This window comes from Rhododendron vialii, chromosome 1a (assembly GCF_030253575.1).
Source record: "Rhododendron vialii isolate Sample 1 chromosome 1a, ASM3025357v1".
NCBI classification, from domain to species: domain Eukaryota; kingdom Viridiplantae; phylum Streptophyta; class Magnoliopsida; order Ericales; family Ericaceae; genus Rhododendron; species Rhododendron vialii.
The window spans coordinates 2,804,181-2,817,424 of NC_080557.1; the positions used below are offsets into that span (position 1 = coordinate 2,804,181).

General features: G+C 36.2%; 2 protein-coding genes across 2 annotated transcripts; both read right to left on the reverse strand.

Annotated features, from left to right (window-relative positions):
* Positions 1-719: 719 nt before the first annotated feature.
* On the reverse strand, positions 720-4,578 carry LOC131326315 (EIN3-binding F-box protein 1-like). Its single transcript, XM_058359058.1, has 4 exons — positions 3,833-4,578; positions 3,446-3,736; positions 1,995-2,051; positions 720-780 (listed from the first exon to the last, which is right to left on the reverse strand). Exons 1-4 carry the CDS (start codon positions 4,576-4,578, stop codon positions 720-722), a joined length of 1,155 nt encoding a protein of 384 aa, XP_058215041.1.
* A 33-nt stretch (positions 4,579-4,611) lies between these two features.
* Positions 4,612-5,067, reverse strand: LOC131326321 (uncharacterized). The gene has a single exon (XM_058359071.1). It carries the CDS (start codon positions 5,065-5,067, stop codon positions 4,612-4,614), a length of 456 nt encoding a protein of 151 aa, XP_058215054.1.
* Between the last annotated feature and the right edge of the window lie 8,177 nt (positions 5,068-13,244).

Genomic DNA, 13,244 nt, shown 5'->3' on the forward strand with positions numbered 1-13,244 from the left:
CCTTTTAAGCTTGAACGATTTGTAACATTAGAAGGGTTGATTTGGAAGTTTAGTGGATAGAGCTGGTAACATTCTAAAAAATGAGAGGGGTATGGTGTGTTCTTTTTTGGGGGTTACTTTAAGGTCTGACCGTACATGATACTATGTGATATACTATAGAGTGGTAATTTTGGAAAAATGATTTTTACATTCCATATTTTGAAAAGTTGGAATCAGGAAATGCCACATTCGACCGATTCATCCGTGATGGCAGAGATTGGAAAACACTGAGTTTGTCCATGGATTTATTTGCTTTTAGTTTTGACATTAAGTTTACAATCTACAACTGCTACATTTGAGAGTGCGTTTTCCATTATGAATTATGTGAAGAATCAATGATGTATTCGAATTGGTGATCAGTGAATGGGTAATGACATCTTTAGAGAGAGAGAGAGACGTTTGAAAGCATCAATAATAAAAAACTATAATGCAAAACTCTCAAAGCTTTCACAATATGAAAAAACTCGTTGTTGTCTATTGTAAAATCTTACCTAAGTACATTGTGTTCATTACTATAGTAGAAAAAAATTTGTTGGTTTCTTTAATGGAAATATCAATAATTTTATTGTCGGTTGAATATGCTACTTTCTTACAAGTGTTTTCAATGAAAGAAGTACATATGGTCGTGTCATTTGTTACGAAATTTATTTTATTGAATTTGTGTTTTTATTGTGCGCCAGCTACTCATTATTTCTGGCTATGCCACTAGCCGCATGACCAGCATGTCCAACCTCCTGGCTCCTGAACCCAGACCATGTGGAAGTGAGCTGTTTACCAAAAAGGTAACCACCTGGTGACGATTGTTTCTTTGTTTTTGTTTTTAGTTTTGATAACTCTGGTGTCCGGTGGCAATTGTTGAGACAGTTGAGTGATATTTGGTGTAAACTCGAATTGCTCTTGGCCGCTACAAATTGCTCTTAGCCGCATTGAATTGCATTTGGCCTCCCCAAGTGTAATTCGATTCAGTCAAGAGTAATTCAATGCGGTCAAATGTAATTTCATGTGGCTCAGTACAATTCGATTTGAAGACTATACCTGAGGTTTTGAAACCACGAAACGAACAAGGCCTGTTTGTTGATGAAGATGAATCTCGCTCCAAAAACAGTCACCTTTAAACACAATCTTCTTCAATTCCTTAAGCTTTGATGTCAATACCTCAACCCCAAGTTATATTACAACTGACGCTTACTTCCTCTATCAATGGAAGAATATATCAGATATATAGCGTTTAAGAGCTGTACTTTCCTTAGTTGTTTCTTAGTTGTTGTGTTTTTTTTTTTTTTTTTCAGATTTCAGCTGTGCTTATTGTTTTCTACGGGTTTGAGCTGTGGTCTGTTAGGATTTTTTACTACCTGAACCTAGATTGGTTCTTAATCTAGGCGTTTCGTTGGTCTTGCTTCTGCAGGGGGTGCCTGTGTCGAAGTCTTGGCTCTTTCTTGTATCTTTCGATGAAATCTGTATTGCCTTTGGGCTTTTGACGTAATAAAAAAAAAAAAAAAATCGCTGTCTTTCAACGAGAGAATTCTCGAGCAATCGAATGCTTCGAATTCGATCCCAATTGCCTAGAACTGTCATATCCAGCATTTTCACACGGGGCTTGAGAGATTTGATGTTTACTTGTTTAGCCCAGAGACTGTGAAACCTGATGAATAAGCAAGCTTATAGCTCTGTGGGATTTGGTATGGATTTCCAAATTCTTGAGGTGTTGAAATCTTTGAAGAATTCCGGAATACGGAGAGATTGTCTTGTCCGTGAATTTTTGGCTAACGTTCGTGCGATTTGTGATTGAAAGCAAATTAATTAGAGACCAAAGACATCGCGGCTAAGTTGAGATGATCATCTTCTCCTAGTTTGTCGAATATCAGCTCCCAGCAATCATCTGGGATGCAATAATTTGCATATTTAGTTTTGTGAAACGCCGCGCATATTTTAGTATTCACGTAATTTGCAATAACCTTGCCACGTGATGCTTCGGACCACTCCGCAGCCACACATCATCGTGAGGTCCACGACTAATTTGGAAACAAAGAAAGCAGATGTTTAAGAAAACAAAGCCAACGAATACCAATTCCCCTAAATAAACGCGCGCATGCATATTGTTGACATATTCCAAATACTAGTCCTTGCCAACCATGGCACCATAACCACACACCCTCTCCCACTCTGCAGCGTTAAGATTCACCTTCCTCGTCGAGGCGCTTCGATTATATCATCAAACTTGTCAAAGAATTCAGGTTGACAAAGAGTTGAGGCTTTCTTACGAGTCTTGACAAAATCAGCGATTAACATACATACACGACGAAGTTATATGACAGAGCATCCGAAAATTCGCCCATACATGTTGAATGGTGTTCTATCTTTGCTAGGGTATCAGTTACAGCAACGTCCCAAGGCAAATAAAGATTAGGTGGTAATACAGAAACTGCAATTTCATCCATAAAAAATTAAATTTTTTTTTTTTTGGGGAGGAAAAGGGTATCGTCGAGGCGAAATAAAGAGTACTGTTGTTTTTCAAACTAAATGGAACCGCGGAGCCAGGATTTTGACTGGCTTAATAGACTTATTTTTTTTTTTGGAAGGAATACTTATTATATCACAAGGTTTTTGCTTTCCAACACATTAATTACATTAAATTATATCACAAGGTTTTTACATTAAATTATTCTAGTCTAATGTGGTTAAAGTATACTAGTCATTTTGTTTTTTGTTCTTTAGGCTACTTCAACTGTCATTTGCTTATTTTGTATTTTTGAAAGAAATTGAGATCAAAATTAAAATTAATTAACCGATTTTTTATCAAATCAAACCAAAATTATTCAGATTGTAAGTAACTATACACGAACAATTATCAATAAAATTCAAAATCAGGTATATACAAAATAACAAATTCAAAACTCGGACAATCGGGAAGCCGGGGCTGAGGCTCCCCAGCCTCAACATGGCTCCGCCCTTAAATGGAACACATAAAAAGGGATTCCCCATATCACTTTGTTAGAGGGGAAAATGACGGCCAATGATCATGTGTTTTGATAATTAATAACCGCCAAAGACATTTTTAGTATTAACAAATGTTCTCGGCATGTTCTTGGCAGGTATTAATTATCAAAACACGTCATGAGCTGTCATTTTCCCATGTTAGAGTGATTCTACCAAGGCAATTGATTGCAAGAATATGAAGGAAAACAATGGAAGAAGTATGATTAAAACTTAAAAGCAACTAAACTCACCAGTGATCAAGGAAAAAAGACCAACCCGGCAGCCAAAGGACAAGAATATTAAGTTTATCATCTGCTCACTGAGATCATCACAACGTGGTGGATTAATGTTCCTAAGAGAGGGCCTTGACAACACCATCTGAGGTAAAATATAGGTGCTTGCTTTTTCACACAAATATAGATTTATATACCTCAGTCTTTCACAGTTCCTCACCACCTCCATTACCCCTCTATCGGTCACTTCGTTGCAGCATTCGATGTCCAAATATTGGAGATTTCGACACCTGTTTCCAATCATTGCCATTCCTTTGTCATCGATTTCTGTCCCGCGAGCTTTCAGAGTCTTCAAATTCAGCACAGGGTGATCAGAATATCTCCCAAAGAGTCCTGAAACCTTAAGATCATTGATGTTCAGTTTTGTTATCGCAGGGCATCTCCTCAAAACTTCCCCAATGCCTACATTGGTGAGGTGCAGACAATTGCTTACACAGAGAAATCGTAGATTCGGACAAATATGCCCAAAGTTTTCAAGTATTGTATCGTTCAACCACATATTGTCACAGATGTCAAGGTGTCACATTCGGTAGTTTCTATGGAAGTATTCCGGAGAAGAAGTATCCATCACTTGTTTCGGACGTGCCATCACTAGCTTTTCAAGTAAAGGGCAATATTTTGTGAGAGTGTAAAAGGTGACGCTGGTTAACCCAAAATGTTCATCAAGTTCTATAGACGTCAGATTAGGGAGATACTGAACCAACTCGGTTATAGTTGTGTCTCCGTGGCAAAAAGATCTTAGGGTTAGCTCTTCCAGTGTCAATTGACATGCCTGCAAAAGCAATTTTAATGCCCCATGGATTTCGTCATACTGACCCATGAAGCCAACGAGTTTGAGCTTCTTTAATGGAGGACGGGCTTTTGCGACCGAACAAATACGTTTGTCTGTAACGAGTTCTTGAAACATGGTGAGAGAATGCAGATTTTTGGCGTGGGTGAGAGGGTTTCCGATCGTAAAAGAGAATGTAGAAGGTTGCAGCGGCCGAGATTTTAGGGAGAGAGAGGTCAAATTGGGACTATGCCGCACCACAAAATCAATGCCATCTTCAGTCACATAATGTTGACCGCCATCGTATAAGCAAAGTTTAATTCCCCTGAGTTTCACACAATTTGTGGATAGAGAAATAAGCGATTTATCAGTAATGGAACAAGCATTACCTTTGATTACAACCTTCTTCAATTCCTTAAGCTTTGATGCCAGTGCATCAACACCATCATCTGTAATATATTGTGCCGCAACCTTATCATTGCTATCATACCAATTCAGCATCCCAGTAATCCTGAGTTCCTCTAGCCGAGGGAATTAATCCGCTATCAAAACCAAATCGTTGTCTTGGATAGATCTCAGTCCATAGCAATCCAATACCTTAAGATTGTTCTGTATATTCTTATTCGACGCCAGTGCCTTAAAACCATCTCGCGGAGGTACACTTATACACCAAAACTTGATAGCTTGGAGATTCAATACACCAGACAGTGAAATCTGATCAACGAGTCCATCTATGTCCTTGTGGGCAAAAGTGTCAAAGACTATTGTTTCGATGTGTCGAAATCTTCGAAGAAGATTCGGGAGTAGAGGGATTGTCTCGTCGTATACGGTCAAGCAATGCTTCACCCGATTGGATAGTGAAAAGAACCGCTTAGAGACCAAAGATATCGAATCCAAGTCACACTCATCGTCTTCTCTGAGTTTCTGGAATACAAGTTCCCAGCAATCATCTGGGAAGTAACCAGATGGTCCAGATCTTTGTTTCTTCATTATTGATGAGTTTGAGAAGAAAAAGAAAATTTTCTTCTTTGTTCAGTGTAGGAGTATTTATAATGGGTATGTATCCTAGTTTAAAAAGGATACGGGGAAAATAATTAAGAAGGGAAACAAAGTGTAAAACGGACGAGAAGTGCCGGGTGGGTACCACGTCACCCGGCTGATGTGGTGCCGAGCGGGCACATTTGAGCCGTCCAAAAATATATTGGATGGCTCAGATTGAAACACTCTCTCTCCTTTCACCCCCCACTCTCTCTCCTCTTTCTCTTTCCAAATTTGAACCGTCTAAAACCGTAATGTATGATCCGGATGCACATGTGGTACCCGCTTGGCATTGAAAAATTTCTCGAAAGGAACGTTGTTGATAGGTTAGACTTCATGGAGCCCTCACAATTTATTTTTGGTAAATAAAGATTTATTTTTGGTAAATAAAGATTTATTTCACCAAAACAAGCACCAAGCTAGCTTACAACAAATCAACAGGGGCATATCCCCCGGTAACCAATGGTCCAATACAACCAATACATGAAAGGTCCAAACGAAGACCAACACCCCAAAGCCAAAACTGAAAATAACCTATCGACAATTTAGTTCTTGTGTTAGATCACATTTCACGGTGGTTGATAATCTTGGGGGTTTACCCTAGTGAATGAACGTAATTGAGCCCCCAAGATTATCTACCACCTAATTAGAGGGAGATGACCGAATTTGTCTTCCATAAATTGAGCTCGTATATATTACTCCATCCGTCTCAGAATAAGTACCCTTTTTCGGCAGTTGCATGTATCATTTACAAAATCTCTTATATTTTTCAACTTATAATATTTTTAAATTTTTTAAAAATTTTGTATAGTAGAACTAATTGAAATCTATTAAACAAGATCCATAGTAGATGCAAAAAAAAAAAAATCTAGATAAAAAGATATATATGAAATATATTTTGAGACCTCCCAAATAGTGAAAGAGACATTGAATTTGGACGGAGGGAGTTTATGAATTATATAGAGGTCAACTGATTGAAAAATTCAACCAGTTGTAGAATTCTGCATAGTTTACCCACCTACGGGAGGAGTCTAAAAAGTACAAAATCATGATCGAAAATGGAAAAAAAAAAGTTCACTAAGAACGGAAAAAGTATTAAACAATTGTCTTATTTTTTCTAAAGTGAAGTTCACTGAGAGCGAAAAAAGTATTAAACAGCTGTCTTATTTGTTTAAAGTATCAGGCTTATTTGATTTCTTTCAACATTGGTTCATATTTTTTATACTTTTACGATTTGTATCGTCAAGACGAACAATTAACCCCAAATATTACGACGAAAAGCTAAACAAAAAGTTACGAAAAGTAAAAAATTACCGAAATAAGTTTTAAATTTATAAATTTACAAGAACGCAACCTTAATTAATGAAGCAAACAACTGAAATCACTCCTCGGCGCAACGTCAACCCGGCATCCGAAGGCCAAGAACAAGTTTATCAGCTGTTTGCTGAGATCCTCAATACATGGTGGATCAATATTCCTAAGGGAGGGCCTTGACAACAACATAAGAGGTAAAATGTAGGAGCTCACTTTCTCACAATCACCTAGAATTATATCCCTCAGTCTTTGGCAGTTCCTCGCCACCTCCATTACCTCTTTATCCGTCACTTTTTTTTGCAGCATCCAATGTCCAAATATCGGAGATTCCGACACCTAGTTCAGATCATTGCCATTCCTTCGTCATCAATTTCTGTCCCGCGAGCTTTCAAAGTCTTCAAATTAAGTAGTACAGAGTAATCATCACAATATCTCCCGAAAACATCTGAAACCTGAAGACCATTGATATTTAGTTGCGTTATTTCGGGGCATCTCCTCAAAACTTCCCCGATATCTACGTTGGTGAGGCGCATACATGCACGTACACACAGAAATTGTAGATTTGGACAAACACACCCTACGTTTTTTAGTGTTGTATCATTCAACTACATAGTCTCGCAGATATCAAGTTGTCGCATTCGGTAGTTTTTATGTGGGAACAAACTGGGAAAACGGATTAGCAAAAAGGGGGTTAATAGGGTAAGCAGTTCGGTTGAGTCGGTTAAGGAATTACAAAGATTAAGATCAACTCAAGGGTTTGGGCTAGTGGCCAAGGTTTGCTCCGTCTGTCTTAAGGTCTTGGGTTTGAAATTGTTCTATCAACTTCTTTGGGGCTAGTGTAAAAGGAAGTTTACTCTGGCTTAATTGGATTTCCCGCAAGAGGGCAGTGGAATTGGACTCCAAGGATTAATTGAGGTACGTATAAGTTAGACAGAACATTTAAGTTATAAAAAAGGGAGAAATTATTAAGAACAAGGAAACGAAAGCCTAATAAGAGACGACCGGTTGGCCCATAAGACAAATCCTACCGCATAAATCAAAGCGCGTACGAGATAAGCGAATTGTGCAGAAATCAATTGATTGAAAAATTGAAATCCATTCAACAACCTGGATCCGGGTCCCATGCAGCGCTTGAGGCGCTACATGCTGTAATGCTTTAATCTCAATTGTTCATTTCAGGAATTATGACCTAGATTCCCAAAAAAGACTCGTGGATTGTGACTAAGTGCTACACCATTGTTGCGCCCAAGGGACCCCGGATTCATACGAAACTGATTCGACACGAATGGATCTGCGTAGTTCAAATATGTATACTTACTAGTGTATGCCCGTGTCTGAAGGCACGGCTCGAACAATCAGTACATAAAAATAAATACTGAACCCGCGTGCAATATACGGCTCAAACAATCAGCACACATAAATTAATACTACTAAACTTGCGTGCAATGTACCAACCCTTGTCCAACAAATTTAACTATGTGACATGCAACATATCCATTGCTATAGGCGGCTGTATAGCTTAGGAAAAATGGTCACATAAACACCCAAAAAAATTATTTTTTCTTAAAATATATGTAAATTTTTTGGATTAGCCTTTCTTTGAACACCGAACCTAAAAATCTATGAACATCCAATTCTAGTAGTCTGGAACACCTAGTCCAAAAACAATATAAACACTCAACCTAAAACCAATTGAACACTCAGTCACAACCCAAGTACGGCTCATCAAACCACATGCTACACTGTAGGTAAAATGTTAGTCTCGACGCAAAAAAGTGTTGTTGCAACAATTATCAAGGTAGAAATTAAAGAATAGGGTGTTAATTAATTTTGTACTCCTCTTTCTTTTGATATGTCAAAAGATATTAGAAGACAAAAAAAACTCCTAGTTATTGATCAACGTATGCCCTCACGGGAGATATTTTTTGAGAAGTACTATACCAAATATTAAAAAGAAAAGAGACATAGGGAACATAAAGCAAAAATAGTGGATATGAAACATCATATGATTGAAGCGTAGGTAATGCCCCTGGCCGAGCAAAAATAAAAAATTTGCCCCTGGCCTCGACTAAACACCCCAATCGCTTACAATTCTCTGTACATGCACATGCCTCTCATCCTTCTCTTCTTTGTCATTTTGATTTCAGACTTTCTAGACATCTATTTAATAACAGGAGCTCCACAATTTTTAAATACATAAAAGAAGAATAGTATCGGAAGGGACTCCACAATTTTTAAACACATAAAAGAAGAATAGAATCGGAATCGGAAGCAACGACACATAATTCTTTCGCGTTTTTCAATAATAGAAAAAACACTTAAAAATAATTTTTAAACACATAAAAGAAGAATATAATCGGAAGCAACGGCGCATAATTCTTTCACGTTTTTCAGTAATAGAGAAAACACTTAAAAAAGAGTAAATACCATACTCTTGAAAAAGAGTAAACATCATAATCTTAATGAAAAGTAACTGTCTATAGAAGAACTCACCTCGGTGGTTTCGGTGAAGTAGAAAATCATATGAATGATGTAGAGAAAATTCTATTTTTGGTGATTTTCGTAATGTAAGAAGAAATAGGAAAAGAAATGTTGGTTTTGATTTTGGTGATCTCGGTGGTTTTAGTTTCGGTGATCTCAAGATTTTGTACAAAGGTTATGATTTTGGTTTTGGTTTTCATTTGAATAATGCCTTAATGGATGGTTTTGAATATAATGCCTTAATGAGAGTAATTTATGTGTGGGAGAGAGAGAGAGAGAGAGAGAGAGAGAGAGAGAGAGAGAGAGAGAGAGGGAGAGAGAGCAATGTGTTTAATACAATACATTAGAAAACTTCATTCCTTTGATCCAACAGCTATAACCTTATCACTAAGTACGATCGAATGGCTGTAGATACATCTATATTTGTATGTATAGACATTTTGATGAAAAACCGCTTTGTTTTATAATATAGACTAGTGCATGCCCGTGCCTGAAGGCACGGCGCAACACGTTTCAGTCATAGGCTTGGTGATAGGGGAGAGCGAGGGAAAGGGATGTGTTGATGCTATAATGATTTGATCACATTGTTACCTAGGGAAAGAGATGTGCTGGTCCTGTAGTGATCTGATCAAACAATACCATTCAAACGAAAGACGAATAGAGTCCACAACAAATAAACTCTAAATTAGAATACTTTTTAAGATACATATGTTATCTTGGTAAAGCTTTTAAAAAGTGTTGAATTCACTTTGCCGTGTCCCCAACATTTCCCCGGGTAATGATACCTCATGTGGCGTGTCTAGACATGTCTCCACATAATTCCGTTTTGCTGCGTGTCCTCGCAGTGTCAGACTACAAAGTCTATCCAAAAATTAAAAGAGCTACACAAAAGTGGGCATAAAGAATTATGTGGAGAGGAATAGAGTCCACAACAAATAAACTCTAAATTAGAATACTTTTTAAGATACATATGTTATCTTAGTAAAGCTTTTAAAAAGTGTTGAATTCACTTTGCCATGTTCCCAACATTTCCCCGGGTAATGATACCTCATGTGGCGTGTCCAGACATGTCTCCACATATTTTCGTTTTGCTGCGTGTTCTTGCAGTGTCAGACTACAAAGTCTATCCAAAAATTAAAAGAGCTACACAAAAGTGGGCATAAAGAATTAATTCACTCCCCACTATTTTTACTCTGTCAAACATGTGTTTTAACAAAGGGAAAGCCTACAATACACACCCCTTAAAAGGGTGTACCATATGCACTTATTTTATGGTTCATTCATAACATTTTAGCATGTTTCGTAACTTTTGTTCTAGAATTCATAACTTTTCATCAGTATAATTCATAACATTTTCATTATGATTCATAACATTTTAGTGTATCTCGTAACTTTTATACGATTCGTAACTTTTTAGCAATACGATTCGTAACATTTTCTCTATAATTCATAACATTTTGGAGGGTGCATACGATACACACCCAAATAAAGAGTGTGTATTATAGTCTTTCCCCTTAGGGATTAACAAATACAAAGTGAGCATCTTTGAGAGACAAATAACAAAAGTTATAGATCAAAAAAATTCTCATCCTAAATAATAAAATCAATTTTTTTTCTAAACAGGAAAAAATTTCCCCAGACATGTCTCCACGTGTTATTTCCGTCGTGTCGCATGTCCTCACAGTATCGGATCACAAAGTTTATCAAAAAATTAAGAGAGCTACATAAAAGTGGACATAAAGAATTGATTCATTCCCCACTATTTTCACTTTGTCAAACATGCATTTTATGAATGATTGAAAGACAAAATTTGTTTTCTTTGTCTAAACAGCAAAAAAATTCCCATCCTAAATAGCAAAAAAAAATTCAAGCAAATTCCCCACTATTTTCACTCTGTCAAACATGCATTTTCGGTGGTTTCAGTGAAGTAGATTTTGGTGGTATTGAGAGAGAGAGAGAGAGAGAGAGAGAGAGAGAGTAAAGAAGAAGAATGTGAAAATGATATGAACGATGTATAGAAATTTCTATTTTCGGTGATTTCTGTGATGTATATTTGACAACTTAGAAATAGGAAAATGAATGCTGGCTTTGATTTTGGTGATCTCGGTGTTTTGATTTTGGCTTTGTACAAAGGTTATATATGATTTTGGTTTTCATTTGAATAATGCCTTTATGGGGTGGTTTTGAATACAATGCCTTAATGTGAGTAATTTATGAGAGAGAGAGAGAGAGAGAGAGAGAGAGAGAGAGAGAGAGAGAGAGAGAGAGAGAGAGAGAGAGAGAGAGAGAGAGAGAGAGAGAGAGAGAGAGAGAGAGAGAGAGAGAGGCTAATACATTAGGAAACCTTCATTTCTTTGGTTAATACATTAGGAAACTTTCATTCTTTTGATCCAACGACTACAACCTTATTACTAAATACGATTGAACGACTGTAGATGCATTTATATTTGTATGTGTAAACATTTTGGTGGAAAATCGCTCTATTTTATAATATAGATTTTTGATTGGCAAATGGAAATATCTAGAGGGAGTTGATTTTCGTACTCCTCTTTTATCTAAATGCACCACTTTTTTGTTTTGATTTGTAGTGTTATGAAATGACGTGATTACCCCTTCCATGTGTGAAGGGAAAAATGTATGAAGGATAATTTTGGAATTCTATATGAATGAAGACAAATAATTGTAGTGCATGCACTTGAATAAAAGGAAAGCATGAAAATCAATCGCCTATGTATGGGTCGGTTTTGGAATTAAGTACAACTAATCACAAGTCACTACCCTAATGTGGAGATTCCATGAAGTGTTTTTTACATAGAAGGCAATAAAATAATTAACGTAATACCGTCATAGTGGCATTTTTAAATATCTCAAATTGTTCGGATCAACTTACGTACATCTCAATTAACTCTACAATGATTCAACCAAAAATTAGAGTAGATAAATGAACAAAACAGCTTATGTTTGGTCGTTAAAAAGCTTGGATGATTTGATGGTTATCTTTTTGAACCTTATTAATCAATTTTTTGACTAAGCTCAAACAAATTACTCTTCAACTAGTTTGACTTTTGATGTTCAAAACATTCAAATTACTCGAGATTTGGCTAGATCAGCGCGATTTTAAAAATTTGTTTATGAGTTCGATTCATTTCGAAAATAAGATAAGTTTGAACATATTTTTTTAGCACTCCTTGTGTTTTTTTTAAAAAAAGGGTTAACTGTTCGGCTTGTTTGTTGGCCCACCTCTAATTTAATAGCGTGGGGGCGTGGGCCTCTATAACCTAGGTTGTTCCACTTAATAAGCAAGTGACTTAATTTTTTTTTTTTTTTGTCCTTACTCAATTTTTTTTAGCATTAGTTTTTCGTCAATTTTTTTTGGGGATTATTATTTCATCATGACGAGAGGAATCTAAAAAGTAAAAAATTACGATTGAAATCCAAATTTCTTTGAGTAAAGACGAAAAAATTGGCTTATTTTTGTATTTATTCAAAAAATTAAGTTTCAGTCATGATTTTCTACTTTTTAGATTTCTTTTGTTATGACAATATAATAATCCTCAAAATATTGACGAAAAATTTAAAAAAAAAAAAAAAAATTTTGAATAAAGAGAAAACATAATCCATGATGGATTATTTAGCCGAACAAGATATCCTCGGATCCGGGAATCCTGTAGGGCACTCAGTTAATCTTATCAATCGACGGTCCAGATTAAAAATTAATTATGACTGGTTATAATTAAAAATCATATCTCAACCATTTATTATCAAGATTGATGACCTCTATGCACTTTACATGGTGCCTTATACTACGGAATTTCTCAATCCAATATCCCCTTGGGTTGATTTCTTTCTTTTCCTACTGCATGTGTTTCCTTTTCCCCCCATAAATATATCCTTTTTTAACCAGGATTTGAATCCTTGTTGTTTATTAGCCCTAGAATTAATGGGCTCCATAAAGTCTAACCTATTAATAACCCTGTCTTTTTAATCCCTTTTCCTACTTTGTTTCCCTTTTATATTTCCCGTATCCTTTCCTTTTTTAACAAGGATTTGAATCCTTGTTGCATACAACAACTTATTATATATGAGTTAATACATCATTAATATACACATTATTTATATAATATGGAAGGGATACTTAGTTACGGAAGCTGCAATTCTCACCCGTCCGTTTCGACAATTAACGGTCCGGATTTTTAAAAAATTTCGGGAAAGAGTAAAAGTTATCTTATAATCTGGAACGTTCAAAACACTTTGAACGCACATGATTCACCCCGTAAACACTTTTTCATGAAAAACTCAGAAAAAGAAAGTTTTTCTATATATATAAACCTACA

What these genes read in the sequence shown, in the direction of transcription:
- LOC131326315 (XM_058359058.1), bottom strand. Translation starts at nt 4,578, where the DNA reads ATGCTGAATTGGTATGATAGCAATGATAAGGTTGCGGCACAATATATT. An exon ending in AGGAACTGTGAAAGACTGAG is followed by an intron (nt 2,052 to 3,445) that starts GTATATAAATCT and finishes TTTCCAAATTAG; the next exon opens with TCGTGGACCTCACGATGATG. An exon ending in CCGAAGCATCACGTGGCAAG is followed by an intron (nt 781 to 1,994) that starts GTTATTGCAAAT and finishes GTCTGGGTTCAG; the next exon opens with GAGCCAGGAGGTTGGACATG.
- LOC131326321 (XM_058359071.1), bottom strand. Translation starts at nt 5,067, where the DNA reads ATGAAGAAACAAAGATCTGGACCATCTGGTTACTTCCCAGATGATTGC.